The sequence below is a fragment of the Pantherophis guttatus genome, chromosome 4 (genome assembly GCF_059756535.1).
Source record: "Pantherophis guttatus breed Tessera chromosome 4, ASM5975653v1, whole genome shotgun sequence".
Lineage (NCBI taxonomy): Eukaryota > Metazoa > Chordata > Lepidosauria > Squamata > Colubridae > Pantherophis > Pantherophis guttatus.
Window position 1 is genome coordinate 56,385,895 of NC_142066.1, and position 25,341 is coordinate 56,411,235.

Consider the following 25,341-nt stretch of genomic DNA (forward strand, 5'->3'; position numbering starts at 1 on the left):
CACCCAGAGATATTATAGAAAAAAAGTCTTTGTATTAAATCCAAGCACTAAATGCCTACACACTCCACACGCCTAACAAAACGATTCTTAAAATCCAAAATTCATTTTAACTTTAGCATACCATAGATAGGTGTAACATCTAAACATCAGTTCACGACCTTCCAAATCCAATTTTTATTCTTCAAGGTTATCCACTCCTTTAGCCAAACCATATAACATCCCTCAAAATACAATTTTAAATCCAAACCACCTCTTTCTTTGATATCCTGAAACAATTTATACTTAATTCTTGGGGTTTTTTTTCCTTGCCAAATAAATTTAGAAATTTTCCATTGCTTGAATGGAGCCCCAGTCATCATTATTTACAAGGCCTGAAACAAAAACAATGTCTTTGGTAGGACATCCATCCTGATTACGAAGATCTTACTCAACAGAGATTGTTGCAATTTATAACACTTTTGTAAACCTTTCTTAGTGTCATTCCAAATGGATACATATTTATTTTGAAACAATTTAGAGTTTGTATTTGACAATATATTCCTAGACAAGTAACCTACTTTTCCATCTTAAAACCTGACCTGTTTGTTTTCATGGTCGTGTGCAGCCATATTTTTACTTAATATTTTTGTTTTCTGTTTTATTTATTTTAAAACCAAGCCAAAGATCCAAAATCATTCTTCATCAAATGTTGCAAAATATTTTGGTGATCTTGCAAATATAAAACTTAAATAATCCACAAAGTTTCTTAACTTATATGTCTGTTTCTTGATTTTCACACCATCCTCTCACCTGATATCTTCTATTCAAAACATATAGGACAAAAATAAAGAGCAGTGGTGACAGGGGACAACCCTATTTGTGTCTTTTTGTACCTTATATATTTTATTCAGTTCATCATTAACAATATTACATGCATGTTGGGATTGCAATTCAAACTAATACCTTGAATGAATTGCTCTCCCAAATCCATTTCCTCCAAAAACCTGAAGTAAAGTATATCATCATGCTTATTTATTATCTTAGGATCCAAATATATAAAATTATAGTACCTGTGGAACCAAATACATTAGTCAGAAAATTATGGAATGGAGTGTAATATTTCGAATAAAAAAGGCTTAACCCCTTTTCTCGTGCTAAATTAAGTTTATGGGGAAGTTCAATTTTATAAACTGGTGAAAAGATGATGATATGGAAAAATTGGATGGAAGGGATATTGAATTTGGACCAATTACTAGAGGTGAGAGATGAAATTCTAATATACTCTGTGTTAAGAATCAAATGTCATCATGTAACCCAATGCTAATATTTACAGTAACAACTTTTGTTAACAACATTATTTGGACCAGTAGCATTCTCAGCTTCTGAGGCACTGAGATACTTAGGACAATTTGTTAAATCCTTTGAAACTAAAAAAACCATCCTACTTGTTGTTTTTTTGTTTTTTTCTATCACAATTTTAAAAGTAATATAAGAATAAAAAAAATTCTGCGAAATTCAATAAAACAAAGCACAATAATAAAATGAGGTATTTTTGTAGCTTTTTAAAGATTAATTTACATTTCTAAAACTGCTAAGGTCTTCGTCATCATGGGCAAACTTTAACAAGGTCTACTACTGGATAAGAATAATCACAATCTTTAGTATCCCTCCCCAGCCTATGGAAGGCTTCTTCTCTGTTTTGTGGTTACAGGAACCACATGGAGCAAAGTCAATGGCATGGTCAAAAGATCTGATTGAGAAGCTTAGAGGTCTGCCCTTGGCAACGTACTGAATTTTACTAACCACATTTCTTAAAATATTATCATTGGTGCTTTTCCAGGTATGGAAACTAAATGACATATTTTGTCACACAAAATTATTATTTTTATTCAGGTATTTCATCTGTTTTATTACTACTACTATATTGTTGTGATTTATTCTGTATTTAATTCAAATGAAGTTCCTTTAGTTCAAACTACCTTTTATTGATATATAAGATACAGATTTTTTCCCCCCATAGAAACACTAATCTTGCTACTAAAGCATGGATAAATTACACAGTTGGACATTGCTAATGTACGGCACTACCTCATTGCATTAACAAATTCAATTAGTTCAGAATAATACTTAATTGGGACTCACAGGTAAAGGAATTTTGCACATTTTTTTTTAAAGAAAATGAAGGTAAATAAAGTGAAAATGCCTCTGTCCAATTACAGAATGCATTTTCTTTATCCTGAATAAGAATGGAGGAAAAGCTTTATTGCATCACTGGTTATTTGCCCTTGTCTCTTTTGCAATATTCTCCTTCTGCTTTTGCACTTTCCATAGAGTCACTTTTCACATGATGCGTTGATGTTGGTCATGGGCTCAGACAGCTACATCTACTCATTAAATCTCACAATACAGGAAAACAAAGCTAGGCTTACATTTTTGTGCAATATGTCATTCTGTGTGAAATGCCCAGCTCAATTTTACTTCAGCTTTACTTCTCACAGCATCTGAATCATTTCATTACTGCGTCATAGAAACTGCCAGTGGGTATTGCAGAAGAAATTCCTTGTATCTATATTTAACCTTGGTGTCCTTATGTAAGTCTTCCACCCTCCAGGTCAAAAACAGTTCTGCAAGACATTCTATTCATATGTCATCTTGTTTCCACCAACATTGTTCTGAACACTATTTATACCTTGCCAAATGTTTTGCCTTCTATTCTAGCAAAATAACTCATATTTCTGCACTGTGTACTGGAATTCAGAGGAGGACATAGGGATTACATGCACTTAACTAACCTCTGATGCACATATAGTTTTTTTTTTTATTATTTTTTTTATTGAAAAGTTTTACAAAAAAGAAATACAAAAATTTCCCCCCCATGTTCCCCCCACTCTTTCCCCCCCTTCATCCCACCCCCCCGACTTCCCAGAGCAAAATACAAGATATTTCATTTAATCAAACATAAACTAGATTAATCTACTTATCCTCAAAGTACTGCCTCCCCCACTGAAACCTTAACTCCACTACAGATAACCAAATACTTCTAATACTAACATTCATTCATAAGCTATTTGATATTTTCTTGTCTGATACTTATTTTGAATATAATCAATCCATCTTCTCCATTCTGATACGTATCTTTCTTGCGTGTGGTCCTGATGCACATATAGTTTTTAACTTCAGATTTTCAAAACCAAAAAGACTCTCAATTTAACTGCAAACTATAACAAACGGTTTTTCTGTTTTTACCTCTCATTCTTCCCTTCCTAATTACTGTTTTTCACTTCTCATTCTCTTAAAAAGAAAAAGAAGAAGAAACAAACCTAAAACATAGATTATACCATTAAAATGTTATCCTTGTGTGAAATTGCCTTTTTGTTTTTGGTCCCAATATGCATAAGAATAGCAATAAATTCACTATGTTTATACCAATCCCCTGGCAAATGCAAGTGGCCAGTGTTTTTCCAACCACTTTGAGCTATTTGCTTGTTTTTAGATTCAAAGCATTTAAAACAGTGGTCCCCAACTGGCCGTGGAGTACCTGGCACCGGGCCGCACAGCGGCCAGGGGACATGAACGCTGCAGCGCACGGCCCAGGAGCCTTTGCGCTGCAGCGTTCATGTCCCCCGGCCGCTTTTGCGCACTGGGCCGTGCGCAAAAGCTCCTGGGCCGTGTCCCCACCCCTGCGCGCGCTCAGCGGGCCGCGGCGATAAAAAGGTTGGGGACCACTGATTTAAAAGGTTAACCAAATGGGATTTACTTTTTGCAAAACCAATGTTGATTTTTCTTCAGCCCTGTCCTACTATGTGCTTGATAATTTTATCTTTAATAACACATTTGAACATATTAACTCAACCAACGTTAAACTAGACATCTTCTAATTTACTGGATTGCCTCAGGATTCTGGACTAAAGAAAGCTATACATTTGCAGTTTTATGATATCGAAGCTAATCTAAGGGACACGTTATATACATTTTATTGCAATTTCCCCTCATGCCAACAAGGAATAAATTGCTTTTCAAATTCTCATGGCCACCAAATTTTGTATTTCACTGCTGCTACCCTATGGTCATGCAGAGTTTTGCAAGCCAGATCTGGCAATCCTACTGTAGATTAGCTTCTGTATCATCATTCAGTTTCCCTTCCTGATATGCATAATCTATATTTTCTGCAGGAATTTCATTAGATTATAATTCCTGGTCAGGATATAAATGCTGGGTTGACCTGACTTCATTTTACTTTTTGACAACTTTATATTGCCACTTATATTACATGTAACAACCCGAAGTGTCTGAAAAACAAAACACTTGGATAATAAAAACACAGAAAACTTTAGCACACTACCAATGCTATGACAATACCCTTTCAAAAATCACAGAAAATGCAGAGGTCACCTCCCATCATGCCACAGTATATGAGGGAAACACCAGATGTTTATAGCCTTTCGGAAGAAACAAAGCAAATGGGGGTGGGGGGGTGCTATTCCATTGGGTAGGCACAGCTATGGAAAAGACTTGCTTTCTAGGTCCTTGCCAGACAACAACATCTGGAATGAGCCAATCTTATTCAATCTGATGTGATGGGAAGATGTTTTTAGGGAGAGGTGATCCCAAAACTATATGCACCATTGCATTGCATTCTGGACCAGTTTCTGGGCAGTCTTTAAGGACAATTCTATGTAGAGTGCATTGTGGTAGGTCAAAGAAGTGACTAGGCAGGAATGACATTGAGCAAGGTCTTCTGATCCAGAAATGGTGCAATTAATACAGGATTAAATTTGTGCAAAAGCCTTCCTAGTCATACGCGTCATCTGCTCCTTGAGCATGAGTTACAAATCAAGAGTTGCAAATTGTTTTTCAATTCTGCCCAGGGGAGTGACACCCCATCGAGAATTAAATAGAACTTCAGTTCCTCAGATCAAATGGAACCATAACCCCCAAATTACTCATGTCAGATGAGCACTGATGAGTTGACGACATCTAAATGGACTGGTTTTTGGAAGGGATGTCTGTACTCACAGTTGTGGAGAATGAAGAGTTTTTTAAAAGCCTGGGATTAAGAAGAAATAGGGCACAGGGGCTTAGTTTTTGAAGAACAGTCTACCTCCCCTAGTATCAAACCAACTGGTTTGAATTGGCATGGCTGGCACATTCAGGGTTCCATTGATTAAACAGTGCCACCTATCAGAGCCCTAAACATGACTTCTCTATAGTAGCACCTGTCCTCTGAAATGAAAATCCCCTTCGCCCCCATTCAAACAGTGTTCTTATCCTGCTGGGGTTTTGAAGAGCTTTACAAAACTGGTTGTTTGCACAGATCTTTGAAGAGAATGACTGGTACCATTTTCTTTGTTTCTGTTCTTGGTTTATTTTCCTTGCCAACATTGTTCTTCTGTCTTGGGTTACTGGATTTTTTTGTTTGTGTGTATGCTTTCTATTGTTCTATTCTTAAATGTTTTAACAATTCTAAGCTGCCCAGAGTTATTGGGAGACAGGTGGTATCTAAATTTGATAAATGATAATGATGGTTAAAGAAAACATTAATCCATTGAGAAGATAGTCTTTACAAGGAAAACAAAAGAAAGGCAATAGAGCTAGTGAAGGAGAGGCAGTGGAAGTAGTTGAATGATGCACGTCCTGAGTTTGGGTACAGGGGAACAGGGAGATATTTCAAATGAAAGAAAGGGTGACAAAAGAAGGAGATTCTTGCTTTTTGCCATGGAGACAAGAGGAAAATGAGGAGCTTCCACCCGCTTCTCCATTTTAAGAGTGTCTGCAGGACACTCTTGAGTGTTCACAAGAGTTAAGATGGCATAAGTGGGGCATCAGCAGAAATTTAACGACATTAGGTAAACTTTTATTGGGGACAGAGGAGAAAATTATCAAAGCAATGTATACATTTTTACTAGAATATAAAATGGAGGAAGAGTGTATTAAAGAGACAATGGTGATATGGGCAAAGAAATTTCGGTACAATATCAAATTGGAAAAGTGGGAAAAATTGTGGGGGGGAAACAGGAAATTAACTCTGGCCACGTCGTATAAAGAGAACTTATATAAAATGTTCTATAGGTGGCACCTACCACCAGCTAGGCTAGCCAAAATGTACAAAAAATTATCACCTAAATGCTGGAAATGTGACCAAATACCGGGCACCTACTACCACATGTGGTGGACATGTAGAAAAACAAAAGAATACTGGCAAAAGATTTGAATGTGGTTGGAAGAAATGACCGGACAGAGATTGGAGCTCAAACCAGAACTATTCCTATTAGGAATTATAAAAGAAGATCTAAGTAAAGGGTTAACATATTTAATACTGCATATCATAACAGCTGCAAGAATAGTTTATGCCCAACAATGGAAGAGTGAAAACATACCTAAAGAAAGGGAAATAACAAAGAAAATACTATGCAGAATGTGATAGACTGACACTGGAACTGAAAAATAAAGGAGAGACAGAATACTATGAGATTTGGAATAGATTTTATCAATGGTTAGACTTAAGGAATGGATGTCGGAACGGATAAGAATAAGCATGCGTAGATTGAAACAAGAGGCAATATATGTAATATGTAATTGTAAGCGTGTATAAGAGGTTAAGTATGTGTATATAGTTAGTAATGTATATTGAATATGTAAGAGGTTTGTGTTACACTCTGTATAATGGAGAAATCGCCAAGATGGTTCCACCATATCCAAAATTTTTTAACAATAAAGGTTTTTTTTTTGTAAGAGTTAAGATGGCAGTTGCAACAATGTGACCAGTTTTTTTATGAGTGTTGATTTTTTTAACCACATCCTACAGATACTCATGCTCCATTTACAGTCATTTCTAATGCTTTGCCAGGATATTTAATTTCTTCTACTTAGCATACACACTTGGATACTGAAAGGTCTGCTCCAGGGGTAGGTTCTACTTACCTTTACTACTAGTTCGCAATGGGGCCGCGTGCTCTTTTGCGCAAGCGCAGAAGCGTTTTGATGACATCAGGGTCAGTGGCGGAGCCTCCCACCGGTTTTACTACTGTTCTATAGAACCGGTGCGAACTGGGGGCAACCCACCACTGGTCTGCTCTCTCTCTAGTCTCCCTCTTAACTCTTCTCTCCTGGTTCCATTAGGTTTCCACCGATTTCTAAGCATTTATGTCGGCTCTTTTAAGGAAGGGTAATTGTGTCTTGCTTACTTTCTGTGTAACAGCCAGGGAATACCCTCTTCTTGTTGAAAAACACCAGTCTGATAAGACAGTGGAATGGCAGAAAAAAAGTAACAAAGGATAGTTTATGAGAAATGAACTAAATTGTCCCCAAAATAAAACCTGATCCATTGAGGTTTTGTTGAGGCATAAGCATTTTCAGGATTCCCCTATCTTTTTATCTAATTTATAGGAAAATAAAGCTCCAGAACAGCTGATGCTTTCTATGGTCTGTACAATTCTAAAAATGACACAGCACTTAGTTTGTGGAATTTAGGTCTATAAACATTTACTTTGGAGTACAATTTGTTGAATCTGTAAGATTACTTCTGTGAGGACATGTGTAGGATTGTTTCTTTGGAACAGTCAGTTGCTTTTAATTAAATTATTATAAATTTGCTAAACCCCTGGAGTTTAAGTTTTTTTTCCTGTCATTTTCCTGCCTTGTTTCACATTTGATTTTGGAAATCTTGTGGAGGTTTCTGGCGTAACTCTGCTCCTCAACTATGCAATATGGATAACCAGCATTATCAAGATGTTTGAAGGCTTAATATATCCTTACTCTAAGGCAGTGATGGTGAACCTTTTTGGCACTGAGTGCTGAAAAGGGAGTGCACGTGCATGCTATGTGCGGGTGCACTCGCTCGTCTGGCCGCAACCCAGAAGAGGAGCTGCCCAGGGCACATGCGTGTGCCCAAAAATTAACTTGCATGCGCGCCCACCAGCTAGTCTTCAGAGTTTCTGGCATGCATGCACACATGACATTCAGCTGGCCGGCGTGCATGCTCATGCAGGAAAACAGAAGACCAGCTCTTCCAGTTTCTGGCACTGCTGGACGCATGGCCAGCTGATTGTCGCATGTGCATGCATGCCAGAAACCTGGAAGAGGAACGGGCACACATGCCATAGGTTCATCATCATGGCTCTAAGGTGACTTTTGTCTCTTGCCTGTATTGCTTTTTTCTCTCTCCAATAATTCATAAGCTCCAATGCTTATTTTTTTATTCTTATTTTTCTTATAAAATTGTCCTGTTCAGAAAAATTGCACTTGGGGTCTTGAGATGGAATGCTGTGACAAATAAAACATACAACTCCTGCATAAGTCTAGCTGAAAGATCCAAGGTTCTTCACATAAATAACTTCAGGTTTGAAAGTGAGTGCAAACATTGTGCATATCAAAACATAGATAAGTGGGAATACTTGCTGTATAATAGGAAAAACATGCAAGGTTGGTGATGTGATTCCCTTCCCAACAGATTCTAAGATGATAAAATACATCATCTTAAAAGAAGTGGCATATTGATCTGCTTTTATCACTGTTTTGTTATTCATATGTGAATTTCATACAAGATATATTTGTATTTTGCTTATTTTTAATGTTGAAATCTACAAGGGATAATATGCTCTTTAAAAAGATAATTCTGTATTAAACACATCTGTTAAATCCATGGCTGACCCTGTAGTTATTCTTACACATCCTTTTGACCTACTGCCACTCAGCTGGCTATAAACAAAATCCTCAAAACACAGATGGGATCTGTGGGATGGATAAAGTACAGAAAGTGACAAGTTGATCTGGCCAAAATCAAAATTTTTATAGTCCTCTCTGCATTGTAGTTAAGCATCAGAGCCAGGAGAAATATTTTTTAAAACAACAGTGATGATGCGGTTGTTCCTTGTTAAAAGATCAGCTAAAATCTCTAGCTGTGGCCAAAACCTAGGAAAAAAGGCATTGGCTTTTTTTCCTTCTTCAGAACAGCTGGAAAAGTGATAACACTGTGTATGGTGCCACTTTTGTTGTATTTACTGTATTGGAATGATGATGACAGTAACACAAATGAAGCTCTCTCCATGAGGAGTCAGCTGCATTGCAAACAGGGATCTTTGCCCATTTTTGTATCAATAACATCCCCAACCTTTCTTCCTCCACCCCATTGCATTCCAGCACCCCATGGGTTTGCATGATCTCTGCAAAAATTACACCACTCCTGTGTTCCTTCTTGGAACAAATAACAATAACTTCCTCCCTTCAAAGCGGAGCCTTATAGCCCAGGAGCAAGACATTTCTCACCATGAACAGAAATTATTCTGCCTGAAGTATGGAAAAGAACTCCACTTTTGACTTTTCTTTTAAGTTTAGAATTGAAAGACATGTACGTGTACATGCTTGATATTGTGAACAGAAGGAAATACAAGCGAGATCAATACTTTTCAGCCTCAGAGGTTGAGAAACAGCGATCTAAATGGTCCTCTTATTTCATTCCATATTTATGATTCTTTTTTGCTTTGTTTTGCTGATCTGAGGTCAGGGAGAGATTTAGAAACCGGATATTTTCTCCACCCTCCACTTCTTCAGTCCCTTTTATTTCTCCACGTTATTCTGTTCTGTAAAATATGTCCTAGCTATTCTATCTCTGAGCTGAGAGGCATTCTCCATTTTCTTCTTTATTGGAAAAACATTCATCATCACAATACAGTAGGTAGTAAAGACATCGTTGGAATATACATCTTTCTCATTTACTAAATTCCATTTACTAAATTTTCCGATTTCAATTACTTCTTTCCCAGCTGCTCTTGCTGTTATCATTTTTGGCTGAATGTTTCTATGTGTGTTTGTGTGGTGCAGGTTTTCCATTAGAGAAGTTCTTGTATCAGGAGGAAGTAGCATTGAGGTTTTAAAGAAAAAAAAAGTGTCTATATGCTTTAACTTGACCTACATTCCACTCAATTGGTGGAGAAAGCTGTTCCTGTTAGCTTTGTTGGCATTACAGTTAAATACCTACTTCATTGTAGGAGCAGGATAAAGACATGTGGGTACCACCTTGTGTTTAAGCAAAATGTCTCAGTTGCATCTTGGTATTCTAGTTGGGGGGTAATTTCAATGGATTGGCTTAGTATAGCCATAAGAATCTTGCTTGCTTGAAAAGTTGGAGGGACAGTCTTCTGTACCTCTTCAGGGGAGTGTCCAGTTTAGGCATTGTTACTCTCCCCATTAGGCAGACCCAGCAGGATCTGTGTCAGCTCGCCGCAGCCAACTCACTGCAGAACAACTCACCATGGTCAACTCGCCACAGGCCAACTTGCTGCAGGACAGTTCAACAATTAAATTTAATTATTTAAAACGGTTAAAAAATTATTTTAATTTTTGTCATTCAGATTTCATTTTGTCCCTCCTTTAGCATCCTTTCTTGAATGATTCTACTCCTACTGTTTCTTCGATATTAGTGTAATTCTTGTCCCGCAGTGAGTTGGCCATAGCGAATTGTTCCATGGCGAGTTGGCTGTCATGAGTTGGCTGTGGTGAGTTGTCCCATTCTGAACCAAGCATACTACTTGGAGTTACATTTTAAGTATAAAAATAATATCCAAGAAGAAAAGGCTGACCTTTTCCTACCCTGAGCCCAGTAAACTTCTTTAATCTAGCAAACATTTTTAATCTAATCAGATTGTAATTTTATTTTCCTGTAATACAAGTTGTCTGTTTACGATGAGTTGCTCGCAGGGATAGAACATGAAAACATACTGAGGCAGCAAATTATGTTCTATTCTAGTTTATCACCCAGAGATTGAACTTGCTTGGAACTCTTTCTTTTCTTAAACCTATATAACAGAGTTATTTAACCAATCCCCAAAACTCAAGTGGCAGTGTGCCTCCAGGGAAGTCTGAAGCAAGAGGGGAGCACAATAAGGACAACATATTTTGGGGAGAACCAGAATGTAAAGAAGGTTGTTTTCATCAAGGAATAGTCTCAATTTCTGTAGGGTAAAAGTAATGGAGGGGAATGCATGGGGATATTTTGGAAGAGGGTCTGGATGATTGATTCTCGAATAATTAATGTTCTTCCAACAATGTGTCATAGAGCCAGTGTGGTGTAGTGGTTAAGTCATCAAGCTAGAAACAGGAAGATTGTGCTTTCTAGTCCCACCTTAGACACAAAACCAGCTGGATGACTTTGGACTTGCCACTTTCACTCTGCCCTAGGAAGCAGACAATGGCAAGCCACTTTTGAAAATGATGCCAAGAAAACTGTAGGGACTAGTCCAGGCAGTCATCAGGAGCACACACACACACACACACACACACGCGCACACACACCCACCAGTGCATCATATTGGTGCTATTCCTACCTGTGCTTCCAAAAATTTCATAGCTACACTTGCTTGCCTGAGCCAAATGTAGCAGTGGTGGGTTGCCCCCGATTTGCACTGGTTCTATAGAACCGGTAGTAAAACCAGCGGGAGGCTTCACCCACCGACCCTGATGTCATCAAAATGCTTCTGAGCATGCACAAAAGCTTCTGCACATGCACAGAAGATTGTGTGCGCGAGCGAAGCAAGCACGCACGTGCGGCCCCATTACAAACCAGTAGTAAAGGTAAGTAGAACCCACCCCTAATATGGACATATACTGCATGTTTATTTGTATATGTAAACATACATGGAACATTTAAAATCCCGAATAAATTACTTGCTAGGTTGTTTGCCAAGATAGATTATTATGGAATGATTTCCAAATTATAATAGTAATACCTTATGCATAAGCGTTTTCCTTTCTAAACAAGTTATAATAGATTCATTCAGAAATTTTCATATTTAACTTAAATAATCCAGATTTCAGTCATGTGTGCCTTTTGTACGTTGATTTTACTGCTTTTCTTCTGTTTTTTTAAATGATATCCAAATGAATTTTACCTCTGTGCCTGTTTCTATTACTTTCCTCATCTATTTAGAGGAACTGAACAATTTCTGCTGATAAGTTTTCAGGAAACGCTATGAAGCATTCTGCTGGATAAGTGGCAGGCCAGGCGTGGCATAGAAAAATATCTGCCCCACCTGCGTTTGGAATTTCTTAATATATAATGATACTGTGTGTCTCTTTGTTTTGTATTTTTTTTTCTGTTATTCAAACACTGAAATTATATAGGCCCCAACAGAAAGTGGAGGATAATAATTTAGTAAGAAATATAAATCTTTTTCAACACAATTGCCCAGTTAATCTCTGAATGTGGCAGGAAAAGCAATCTTTAATTTGGCTATTAAGCCTTTTACCTGGAGATTAAATATTGAATATAATCTCATCTATTTGTCCCTTTGGGCATCAAAAACTGGTAACAGGGATTAACCATAGTTTTTGTCTATTTTTCCAGAATAAAAGGTGCAGTTACTTTGCATCCTATCAAAGTGTCCATCTGAATATATTTAGTCATATGTATCCTGTAAGTGGATACATTTACTGTGTGTGGAAATTCATTGTTTGTATTTCCATTTTTATTTTCCTCATTCCAAGTATAATACTGCTCTTTTTTGCTTTCATTTTTAGAAAGCTTAAACCACAATGAAAAGTAATATTGAACTACTTTTCTCTTTTGTGCATTTTGCCAGTGCTTCAATGTTTTCCATATTCCAATCATCTTCTGAGCCATAAAGACTGAGGTTGACAGGAATTATGATCCAGCATATCCACATCATGGAGCTGTTCGAACCTTAAATGTCTTACATTTGCCAGTTTGAACAGACTTGCACATCCGCTTACTCATATTCCTTTGCTCCCCTGTTTGGTAGAACTGGTCATCTAAAGCAGGGGTGTCAAACTTTATTTCATTGAAGGCTGCATTAGGGTTGTATTTGACCTTGGGTGTGTGTGTGTGTGTGTGTGTGTGTGTGTGTGTGTGTGTGTGTGTGTATGGCTGGGATGGGCATGGCCAGCTCTACGTCACTCGTTGAGGCTCTGTTTTCGGCCATGACAGCCTCCTGCAGCCCTCTGTCAATAAAAATGGAGCTCTGTTTTCACTGGCAGAGGCACCATGAGCTGGTCCTTCATTGTTTCCAGGGTGGCCCTGTGGGTCAGATATAAGAACCTGTAGGCCGGATCTGGCCTGCGGGCCTTGAGTTTGGCACCCCTGACTAGAGTTTGATAACACTGTTGTTGCTGTGGAAGGCTTCTCGCTTACTGATGGGATACAAAACATGATCCATGGTCTTAGGTTTATAGTTGTGATAATGTATGCCTCCTAATTGTAAAACTTAAAATCCCAATAAGGTGCAAACAGAATATTTTTAAAAAATACTTGTCACTGTCCTCAGTTAAACTTCTCTGAATGCCTTTGGGAAAGGACTTCTTTTTCCATCTGTTTGTTAAAGGTCAAGAAGGTGACTTTAGGAGGCCAGCTGAATGAGGAAATATCTCTTTCTGTATCCTGAGCCACAGATTTTCACAAGTAGGCATTTAGGACATCCTCTTGTGGCTAGAAAATATATTAACATGTAGGGTAGAGGATCTTCTAAGAGCATTGTAGGAAACAGTGCAGTACCTTGGAAGCTTGGAAGCCTACTATCAGCTAGAGCAACTCCTGCACAGTAGTAATTATACTGTTGAAATGGGTAGGCCAGGTCAAAAAGTAGGTGGCTGCATTTGGTGCCAACTACAGATTTAAAGTTTGCAATTCTTTCTGTGCATATGATTCAGCTCTTGAGAATGGCAGTTTCTGGATAATCTTTGCTATTATTAAAATCGATGCTGTCATTGGAGGTACAATACAACAATTTGGATCAATAGAGTCAGGACCCAGTAAAGGCATGACTTGCTCTGTATGACATTGATCTTGATTTGATTCATAAAACCGAATATCTTGCCTATTTGAGTAATTGCCTGTGCTTTGTCTTTTGGATCTGAAACCTGACCGTCACCCCACTTTTGTTTTTGTCTTCTTCTGATCTTTTGGGTTTGCCTTCTCTAGAAATTGAGTACTGGCTCATTTTTCATTGTGTCATTGTTCTGAATCATATTGGTGTTGACAAAGAATCAGGAAATGTGCAGGTTAGACATTAATAATTGGATCTTAAGAAGTACCGTAAGAGTTTCCAAACCTTACCATAAAATGATTTTTCCCAAAAATGTCAGAATACAGGCTTTTTAAAACCAAAAGATAGGGAGAAAGGAAAATGGAAATTGTGATTGTTTTCTTGCCTCTTGAATTCTTCTGGATGGTGTTGATTAATTATAGATAAGTGAAAAGTTAATTTGATCTAGTATTTTACAGATTCCAAGATTTGCCCAGAAAACAAAGTTCCTGCAGTCGAGTTCTAAATCATGGTAAAAAGCAATGCCTCTTGTTCTTTTATTTCAAGATGCACATTAAATACTAAATTTTCATCTTTGCCCCCTTCCGCTTTTTCTCTAGGTTTGACGGATGATGAAGATATTAAGGTGATGCTGCAGGGAACCTTTTTCTGGAAAGTCAAGACTTATCAGCCCCAGAAACAAAGACTGTTTCAGCTTCTTGAAGATGGGATGTCTATCTGGTTTGAGACTCGTTTTAAAAAGGCTCGCTCCAAACATATTTGTAAGTTTCAAAGTATTTACAAGTATTTTATTCTGAATTTTACTAAGTATGTTAATTCCAGCTGTTTAACTTACATTCTTATGATCTAGTATTTGCAATATTTCTGGGCTAAACACTTAAAAAATCATACTGTTGTTTATTCCAGAATTAAGAACTCAGACATCTTCCCATCTTTGACACTCAATGTTGATAAGCTCAAAATTGATGTTGATGAGAAAAGATGGAGATTCATTAAATTTTGCATGGAAGAGGACTATAGTGATAGAGAGAAAGGAACACACCTACCCACCCACCCACACACACACTATCTAATTATGTATCAAGTATTATAGGTTTCCTTCTGATCTACAGCTTCAGAGTTTCCACCATTGTGGGATAAAATGTTAGCATAGTGCTTAGTGATTGTTTATTCTAGATACTTATTGGAGGCTACAATCAGTACAGTGTCTGTGACAAGACAGAAAAAAAATCATTTAAAAAAAAAAAAATCCTGGCTTTGTCTTTGACAGTATTCTTTCCTCACAGGTAATCACAGCTAAATTTTCCTGGGATTAATGTAATTCAATATAAAACTGTCATCAGATTATCAGATCGTTGTAATTCAAGTTTTTCTTGTTTGTATGCACCAGTTGTCATTTTCAGCTTCCCATTTAAGTCAGATATGAAATGTTTATTCAAATATGAAAAAATGGAGCTTGAAAGCAGAGCAAAATTACTTTTATATCCTTTTGCAAAAGATTAATTATTTTCAGTAAATATAGAATATCACATAGACTTTGTTATACAGAGTAAAACATTACAAAAATCATATCACATTTTAATTAACCAGATCCCACATAAACCAATAACAACAACCATCTCAACTTTAAATTAAATTCACATGGGTTATATTTCTCATCATTTCCTCCTTTTATTGTTGTAGTTTTTAGATGTTTTATACAACAGTTGTGAGTTTGGTAATCCATTTTGTATGAAGAAAATGAAAACAAGCAAACAATTACACCAGATTCAAAGAAAAGGTTTAACTGTAAGAAATAGTGCTCATTACATTTGAATATGTCACTGTTGTTCTTTTTCTAAAGACAGATTGTCAGTTCACAGTTAAATAATATGTCTATTATTTTTCTTAATACTTATAACTATCAATATTCATTAAATAATGAAGAGTTGTAGCGATGGACAAAATTTGCATCAATTTAATTTCTAACTGCCACACTGTTAATTGGGCAGTAATTAAATAAGGTTATAGGTGATATTGAACTTTATCAAAAATTCAGAATTTATGTAATAGTGTATAAGGAGTTAAATGTTTGTTTTACTTGAGTGCAAAGTTTCTACCATACGAGACTTTAAATCTTTGATTAAGGTATTCACATTCCACCTATGAACTCTGAAATGGACCATTATTTTTCCATGTGGTCTGAGTTATTTTATTAATGGGTCTATTATATAATGGATATGACTTATGTTGTTGCATTCGTGTTCTATTTTAGTTCTTTGTTTCTGACTTACCTTTTTACCTATACTGAAAACAATTAAAATATTCCTAAAAAAGAAAAAAAGAGGAGAGGGAGGACAGGAATAGGTGGTCAATTATATAAAAAAAGAATTGTGACTGAGGACTTCCTGATTCATGGCTTAGTTCGTTAATTTGTAAAAGTAGGTCTTCCCATTCACAAACAAGAAATACTTGTACTCTCCTGACTCCTTTATGAGTTACTCACGGTTGATTCCTCTGAGAACAGGGTGTGAGGTAGGAAGGCATGGGTTTATTTGTTTTCTTTGGACATTTTTTTTAACTTGATAGGGGTAGCATTGCCTTGCCGGAATGCATTTTGAAAGGTAACTATTTTATTAGGACAGGGTGAGGCAAGGGAAAATTGCAAGAAGATTAAATATGTTGAATTGTGGCTTGACTGCTAAATATAAGAGCTTGGGTGTAGACTTGTTTGGGCATGTGACACTGAACTTGCCTATGATAACTGTCAGTCAGGTGCTCTTGCTATCCATCTCTGTCAGGGGGTAGTCTTCTCATGAGGAGCAACTGTCTAGGACGCAAGTAGATTGTCTCATAATCTCTTCTTTGTCCAGAAAGATGACAGCCAGCCAGAATTTACCATCTGGCTGCTAATCTCTGCTGCAATGCCATTCCCAATCTTTCAGAGATGTCAGCCATAGATCCTCACTTGGAAACAAAAGTACTGGGATTTCTGAAAAGATTTTAATTGCTTGTAGGCTAACATAATAAAATCTTGAAAAGTCATAAAAACAATTTTCAAGATAAATTTATTTCTGATATAATTAAGGTAGAATTAGTTTCAAATGTTTCTTCCTCTCCTGAACTAAACCATGTTTTCTATAATAGTGCAACTTCCTCTAATAACAATTTTCTTCTTTCTGTCATGTTCATAATATCTATTAGACATCCAGTCACAGCTATGCAAACCCACCCTCCCTACCTTCCTTTACATAAAATGTTGAGATTGCCTTACATTAATTATTCTCCCATTGTTTCCCACTATTTTCACTTTTTTTTCCTTTCATGTTGGGCTGTGACTTTAGTGGCAGAAATCATTACATTTTTACTTAATTTTTCAAGAGTTCTTATTAATTTTTCCTCTCAGAATAAGACTATGTCACAAGACAGATTCACTTGGCTTGGAGGGGAGGGAGGGAGGATCTGCAGGCACTAAATGTAGGTGTACCTGCTTCCATAGGTAGTGTGCATTTTTTAACCCATAAAAGGAATAATTTTAATCACTGTCTTCAAGAGAAAAGAGGATTGAAAAATTTGGAATTTCAGATTTCATTTTTTGTTTCATCTTTTCCCAAAACTTCTTGCCGTCTACTTTCCAAACTATAAGAACTTCTAAACTAACATTAGGAAGCCAGTGTAAATGGGCCTCTTGTATATATGTATATTGTTATTTTTATATGAATGAATAAACATTCTATGAATGTGTCAATTTTAAATATGGTAAAAATAGATCAATACAGGTAGAACAAACTTACAATAGTTTGTTTAATGGCTGTTCAAAATTAGAGTGGCACTGAAAAAAGTGACTTATAACTGTTTCTCACACGATCATTGCAGCATCCCCATGGTCATGTGATCAAAATTCAACTGATTCATATTTACGATGGTTGCAATGTCCCAGGGTCATGTGATCACCTTTTGTGACTTTCTGACAAAGTCCATGGGGAAGCCAGATTCACTTAAAAACAATGTTACTCATTTAACAATTGCAGTGATTCACTTAACAACTGTGACAAAAAAGGTAGTAAAAAGTCACTTAACAAATGTCTCACTTAGCAACAGAAATTCTGAGCTCAATTGTGGTCATAAGTCAAGGAGTACCTGAATAAACCATATAAACAAAAGCTCTGCTATAATTTTTAAAAGTGGAAAAGGGGTCCTGAGAGCAAGAAGTTCAAGAAAATTGTTTGAGATAGCCTAACAGAGAAGAGGTGGTATGTTTCCTTGGCTGATCAAGTCAGTAGTTCTCTCCTAAATTGGAGCCTTTTTCTCTTGTGCACTGCTTGGAGAGTCCAAATATGGGTTCAATTTGTCTGATTGGCCAGAGACTGAGTTGCAAATTCTTCGGCCACACCTTCTTCTCCTGGCTGAGTCTCAGTTTTTTCAACTCAGTTGGCCTAGAGAGACTTATCTTGAGTTGGTTCTTCAATTTATTAATTCTAATTAGGAAAATTGGACAAATTAAAGAAAAAAGCATCATAAAACCTTTATTCCAGACAATTTTTTTCTTATGAGTTTTTGATAGACTCTTGGGTGGGAAATAAAGAAAACTACCTTTTATCACACTGCTCCCTCTACTTTGGCTCCACCTTCTATCTGCTGCTCTGGAATGATGGGAGTTGGAATTCAGTACAGTTGAGAGACATCAGATCAGGAAGGGTTAATTGGCATTAATGACACCCATTCTCCAGGGTCTCAGAGACTGGCTTCTCCAGCCCTATGGTGAAATAATTGAGTTGAATCTTGAGTCTTTTGCCTGCTCATTCTATGCTCTACTATTTGCTTATTTATCAAATGTATATACAGTTCATCCCATAGTGTGAGGCAACTATAGTCTTTCCCTGTTTTCTTATGGCAATGAAAACATTTTCACTGAAAGTGGTAGGTATTTTTAATTATTATCTCTCTCAATGAATGACTCTTTTTGATGCCTTGTCTTTCAGTCTCCATCCTCCATGTTGAAAGTGTACGTGAAGGTTACCAATCTGAGGGGCTTCGGAAATTTGGTGGTTCTTTTGCAGAAGAGCAGTGCTTCACTATAGTCTTCAGGGGGAAACGGAAAAACCTGGATCTGGCTGCTCGGACTGGGATTGAAGCCCAGCAGTGGGTGAGGGGACTCACAAAACTGATGGACAGATGTGAAACCATGAGCCAGCAAGAAAAGCTTGAGCAATATCCTTTCTTTCTATATCGGCAAAGTCTTAGAAGTGTGGTAGATATTATTCCCCCTTAAATCTGTGGCATAGAGAAAGGAAAATTTTGTTGAATCAATACAAAACCCTCCTTTCTCTTTTTAAAATCTATGCCTCCGCTTGTGTTAAGTACTAGACATCTGAGTTTTAAAAATACATATGGTACCATATTTGAAATGGGATTTGGAGCCACATTTGGTTTCATGGGTTGCTGTGCACGGGTGATGCACAAAAGAAGCAAATAGAATTAGGGAGCATCTTATTCCTATTATCTTGTAGCATCTTCCATGGCAAGGGAATGCTGTTATACCATTATACTGTATGTAGGGCAATGACCACAGAGTAAAAAGTTGAATTATGCCTCAAAGGCCAAAAGGCATCAGCAAAGGAATTCTATGGCAGTGATGTTGCTGGAGTAACCAGTCTCTGTTTGAAAACCCTTACCTAACAAAAGTGAATCTATTGGCTTTAGAAGCAGCAATTTATTTTTTCTGAAATAGGTTATATAGCCAGGTTTATAGGTTATATAAATTTTTCTTTTCTTACCACTTGAATTTGATAAAGACATGTAAATCGTATGTCTAAAAATTACCGTAGATAAAAATTGCTCATTCAGATATTTGTGGATAGCTGATATCTTTGTACCCTGTCTTCTGCATTTAAAATATGCCCTAACACTCTTTCCCTTTTTCAAGAGTTTGTATTAAGGCTCATCTTCACAATTTTCTTGAATTAACTATGTAAGACAGAAAGAGAGTGAATTTAAATTTTAAGACAGATGCTTCCCAGTTTTTTACATTGTCCTTACATTAGGCCCTACCTGGATCCATGGCATCTTACATGAAGCCGACAAGAACAAAGACAATAAGATGAGTTTCAAAGAGATCAAAAACATGTTGCGAATAGTAAACATAGATATGAATGACATCTATGCCTATCAGCTCTTTAAGGTATTTGTATTATTCTCTGTCTTGTCTTTGGGGTTCACAAAAGTGTCTGTTCAAAAGTCTCATGACAACTCATGTAGACGAGAGAGAGAAGTGTTGTGTCTCGATTTGATTATTTTATGTTCTTCTTTAATGCAACTTTTGATAATAAATAATACAGATCATGGGTCGCAGGCCATAATACTTACTATATGTCATTCTGAACCAAGTAGTTTTTAATGTTCTTCGTAATTTCATGTATTTTTCTGTTGCTGCAGTCTAAACAATGTATGTTGTGCAGATATGCTTTGCTTTTCATTTCCTGTTTTAATTGCAGTGTAAAGGGGGGAAAAGCAGGTAGCTCTTAGTGTAGCGCAGTCTTTTCCAAACTGTTATGCTTTAGACATATTGTATCGAAAGCATATCTAAAGCACATCAGTTTGGGAAATCCTGGGAATTCCTGGCAGCTGTTTTACCTCAGAAATTGGGGAATTATGTTATCAGTACACCTGAAAGTTGCCAGGCTGGGAAAGTCTGAAAGTTGTCCTTTCTCATGTTAGACATTCAGTTGCTAATCAGATGCCTCTGATACAGTTTTCATTGCAGTTCATTTATTCCTCTGTCTTTCTTTTACCAGGAGTGTGACAAATCAAACAATGACCGCTTGGAAGAATATGAGATTGAAGAGTTCTGTACACGATTAATGAAACGGCCTGAGCTGGAGGACATCTTCCACCAATATTCAGGCAAGGACTGTGTGCTGTCTGCTGAGGAACTGCAGGAATTTTTGCATGACCAGGGTGAAGAAACAAGCTTGCAACAAGCTAAGCATATCATTCAGACGTATGAGCTCAATGAGAAAGGTATGAATGTATTACGTGTATCTCAACAATATGATAGTAAATTTTCCTGCAAGCCAGTTACAATGTTTTGTCTTCCAGGCACTATAGTTTGTTATGGTGCTATATTGCAAGAACATCCAGAAAGAGTGGGCTACTTAGGTATCCAATACTGACAGGCTTGTAACAAATACAGTATAGGGACTACTAGGATTGGGAGTACTGCAGAAAAAAATGATTTGTTTGGTTTTAGTAACTGAATTCCTTTGATTTTTTTAAATATTGTACTGTATAAAGTAACAAAGAGAGGAAATAGTGCAGGCCAAAAACAGGAAATGATCTAGTAAAATACTTCTGGCAGAGATGGCTAAATTGACTGTTTTGACCAAAGAAAAGAATATAAGTACTTTTGTTTCTACATGGAAACTGCTTCTGGATTTTGTGCTTGAGGTGGAAAAAAATTAAACTTTGATTTTGGGCTTTATTGATTTAGACTGATTTGTTGTTATAGAAATGGCTAGTTATACTATTATGGAAAAGTAAAAAGTTGAGGTTCGATGTTAATGCATTATTTTACTGCAACAGAGGGAGTCAAGAGTCAATGCCTTTTTTTCCTTCCCCCCCTCTCTTCCTCACTTTTCTTTCCCCTTTCCCTCCCCACCTTGTTCTAATATTTGCTTTTGTATTTTTGTATTTTATTCTACAATTTAATAAAATGTTATAATTAATTTTTTTAAAATGTAAAATATTCCAGATTTTATTAGCAACCTAGATTTTTTAAAAAGAAACTTGATATGGTATTTAATATATTTTATCATACTGGCAAACCAAAATAAGTTACGGCAAGACTACCTTGCGCTTTCTGTATTGCAGAGACAATATTGGTGCTGGTGTAGCAGTCTGGCCTAAACGGCATTCTTGCTGCCATTTATGCAAACACTCTTAGATAAATTCAGCCCGTAGCACCTTCAACTATTAAAGATTCAACCAATCTTTAATATTTTGTTTATAAGTTAAATTCATTTTATTAGATAATAAAATTAACAATAAAGTGAAGTTACTCTCAGCAATATAATAGTAGAGTCTTCTATGGCTGAGCTTGTCTACTTGTAGCTACATGTATTTTCCTTTGAGTTGCTGCCACTGTCACCTTCTGAGATTTTTGTTTTTTTTAAATGTATCCCAGTGTAGTTTGTAGCCCTGGAATTTTCTGGTTGTCTTATCAGAAATACGTTTCAGTATTAAGTATCAGAAATACTTATCAGCACTGAACCTGTTTATTTCTTCATTTTAGTCCAACTAGAGTCACGTAGATGCTGCTACCCTAGGTGAGAAAACAAATGAGGGGAAGATGAGCTTGATATAAGCTCACATATAAAATGCAGCTGTTAGCTCTAGTACTTCCTCTTTACTCTTAGAAAATTCTAGACACCTTTGGAATAGAGAAGCAAAGAAGTCACCTTTGCCCAGCTCTTTAACTCAGTCCTAAAGCTTCAAGGTCAGTTTGTATAACATGTATGGTTTATTGGATGATTTACTTGTGTAATTGCTTTTCTCTGGAACTTTGTTTGGTACAACAATAAATCAAGCAAGTTCATTTAGGCTAGCAGTATACAATCAGTGCCCATGTGAACATACAGAAGAGATTGCAATCCTTAGTAGGAAATGTAAAAGATAAGGAGTGTCTTCTTGTAAAAATATCGAACAATCTTTCAGATCTCATATTTAACCCCCATCTTTTCTTGAGAAAGTGACTTTATTCCTTATTGGTATTTTGTTCTGTATTCTTCAAGTCGATCCAAAGTATATTAAAACTGGACAATTAGACGTGTAATCACTGTATTGAACAGGTATTTGTGTACATAGCCAAATTCTATCTTCTATACAAGGAAATGTGCAGGAGCCTGATTCATTCTTCCTACATTTGCTCATCCTCTCTCTCTCTCTCCTTTTATACACACACACACACACACACACACAGAGAGAGAGAGAGAGAGAGAGAGAGAGAGAGAGAGAGAGAGAGAGAGAGGGAGAGGGGGAGAGAGAGAGAGAGTGAGTGAGTATATATATTCAAAGCCATTCTATGGCTACTGTTGTGGCCAAAATATCTTGTGTCCAGATCTTTTACAATCAGAACAACAATTTTTATGACATTTTAATTAACTTTTAACTTTTGGTCCATTTGCAGCCATGCCAAAAATACATATGTAACTGCGGCCATGGGAGATGCATTTTTGGAACTTATTTTATCTTTTCCATGTCTAATTTTAATTGTGATTCAATGTTCAGGGTTGCAATTACGGTAGGATACACAAAAATGAATGTTTGTATTATGGACAATACATTATTACAAGCTCCTATTGTTTCCTTGGTTTCCTTCTTCTATTTTGTTTTGGAATTCCTCTTTTTTACTTCGAACTCTCTGTATCATGATTTTGTTAAAAATACTTATTTCTACTTCTCTCTCCTAGAATTTTTTCCTACTATTCTGTCTTGCATTCCCAGGTGCCTCTCTGATTTTTCCAATGGATAATTTATGGAAATATAAGTTCTTTGAGGACAAATGTTTAATATCCTTCTAAGCCCTCCTCTTTTTGTCATATATTGACAATGGCGCTTCCTGCCCCAGTTTTTTGACCCTGCCTGAATCTTTCTCTGGGGCTTTGCCCTCTTTCCTTTGACTTAACATTTCAGTCTACTACCAGAGAATGATGCTTTAACTTTCAAAACATTACAAAAATAGTTTTCATCTGTCTCTACAGCAGCCATAAATATCTTTGCTTAAGCTAATATTTGTCAACCTCAGAAACATTGAGCTGTGTGGAGTTTAACTCCCAAAATTCTTAAAAATACTAAGGTTGAGATACATTGGTCCTGACCAGGGGTGTCAAACTCAATTTAATTAAGGGCCACATCAAGGTTGTGTTTGGCCTAGAGTGGGCATGGCCAGGGTGGGTGTGGCCAGCTCGATGTCACTTGTGTCAGGGACACCTGTGGTAGAATCCGGCACATGGGCCTTAAGTTTGACAACCCTGGTCTAGACCATGTGTGGGCTGGCACTGGGCTTCGAAATCTACTTCGTTTTCCTTTAGAACAAAGGCCCACCAACCAGTGGTGGGTTTCAAAATTTTTTACTACCGGTTCTGTGGGTGTGGCTTGGTGGGCGTGGCATGGCTTAGTGGGCATGGCTTGGTGGGTGCGGCGGGGGAAGGATACTGTAAAATCTCCATTGGGACTTGGGAGGCAGAGAATAGATGGGAGCAGGGCCAGTCAGAATTTTTACTACCGGTTCTCCGAACTACTCTAAATTTGCACTACTGGTTCTTCACCTCTGCCACCAATGGCTTGTGGGTATATTTTAAAATTAGGGAACAAGAGTATTTCAAATATGTTCAACCAAGGTGTTTTTGATATCAGTAACAAGAATATCACTAGGAACCTCAGTCCAAGGTGTATGAAGATACCTAAGCATTTCTTCTGCTCAGAAATAGTCCTTTATCTTGTTAGACAAAGAAGTCTGTGAATGATTTGCCATCACAGCAGCTTAATTTAGAGCACAGGATAGGGTACTTTTAATAATGCCAGTACCAAATGCTTGGGAGACAGAAATTATATTCTAAAATAACTTATATCACTTAAAGATACACCTTTTATATCCAACCTTTCTGATTACAGAATAATCTGTAATCTCTGAGCTTGGTGGTTTTCTTGCAGATGTTTCATTACTAAATAAATATTATTTTCTATCGATGTCTGTGCTAGCCTGAAACCCCAAGCCAATATAAAGTCACAATTACAAGTTTATAAACTTTTATTAATCTGTCATAACACTTTCAGCAGAAGCCAGGGCAGAGACAGAGGTGAGTTATTGGAGAACAAGAAAGAGTTGAAAAGATAATGCAGAGTTTCAGCTATATTGGAGGTGCAGGGCTGCTTCGAAGAGGCTGAAGATAGAAAACTTAGGTCATGCAAGAACAGTCTGCATGTTAAGAGCCAAAGAAGTCCTCAAAGCTCACTCCAACAGGCAAAGGCGAACATGGGGCAGGGTGGGAAGCAGGAGAGTTGTTCCCAACAAGGGGAGGTGGTCTGGAAGATGCTCAGAGTTTTGGGCTTTGCCTAATTGTACTAGTTGATATTCCCTTCTCCTTTTTTTAAAAAAGTTTTATTTTCTTTTAATGCAAACATTTCAACATTCATTAAACAGTGTGTCGTCTGGGTACAATTTTTTTTGTGTCATAACAGTTTAAGTTTACTACTACCATATATGGATATATGGTAGTAGGTACACTCTTATTTTAATACTAATACTAATACATAATACTTAACTTATCGATTATTGTGTCTTAACTTATTTAACTTTATAATATCTTACTTTCATATTTATTCTCTAATCATTGATAAAATAAATCCCATATATTATTGTAGTCAAATTCTTCCTTTTCTTTAACTGCAAGTGTTAATCTGTCCATTTCTGCACATTCTAATATTTTCTTAATCAGATATTCCCTTCTCCTGAGGAATCATGCAGATATCTGCTCTCAGTCCTCTTTAACTGGTGATATGATTTAGAAATTGGCAGTCTTCCAAGGCTGAATGAGCAGCTACTTGTGCT

General features: G+C 36.8%; 1 protein-coding gene across 2 annotated transcripts in view; it reads left to right on the forward strand.

Annotated features, from left to right (window-relative positions):
• The window catches only part of PLCD3 (phospholipase C delta 3), a 79,727-nt gene that overhangs the window by 26,469 nt on the left and 27,917 nt on the right, over positions 1-25,341 (forward strand). For both annotated transcript variants that reach the window (XM_034416013.3, XM_034416014.3), the window contains exons 2-5: positions 14,354-14,515; positions 18,716-18,944; positions 19,785-19,914; positions 20,528-20,753. In XM_034416013.3, coding sequence (XP_034271904.1) covers positions 14,354-14,515; positions 18,716-18,944; positions 19,785-19,914; positions 20,528-20,753 — 747 coding nt within the window. The remainder of the gene's footprint in view (positions 1-14,353; positions 14,516-18,715; positions 18,945-19,784; positions 19,915-20,527; positions 20,754-25,341) is intronic.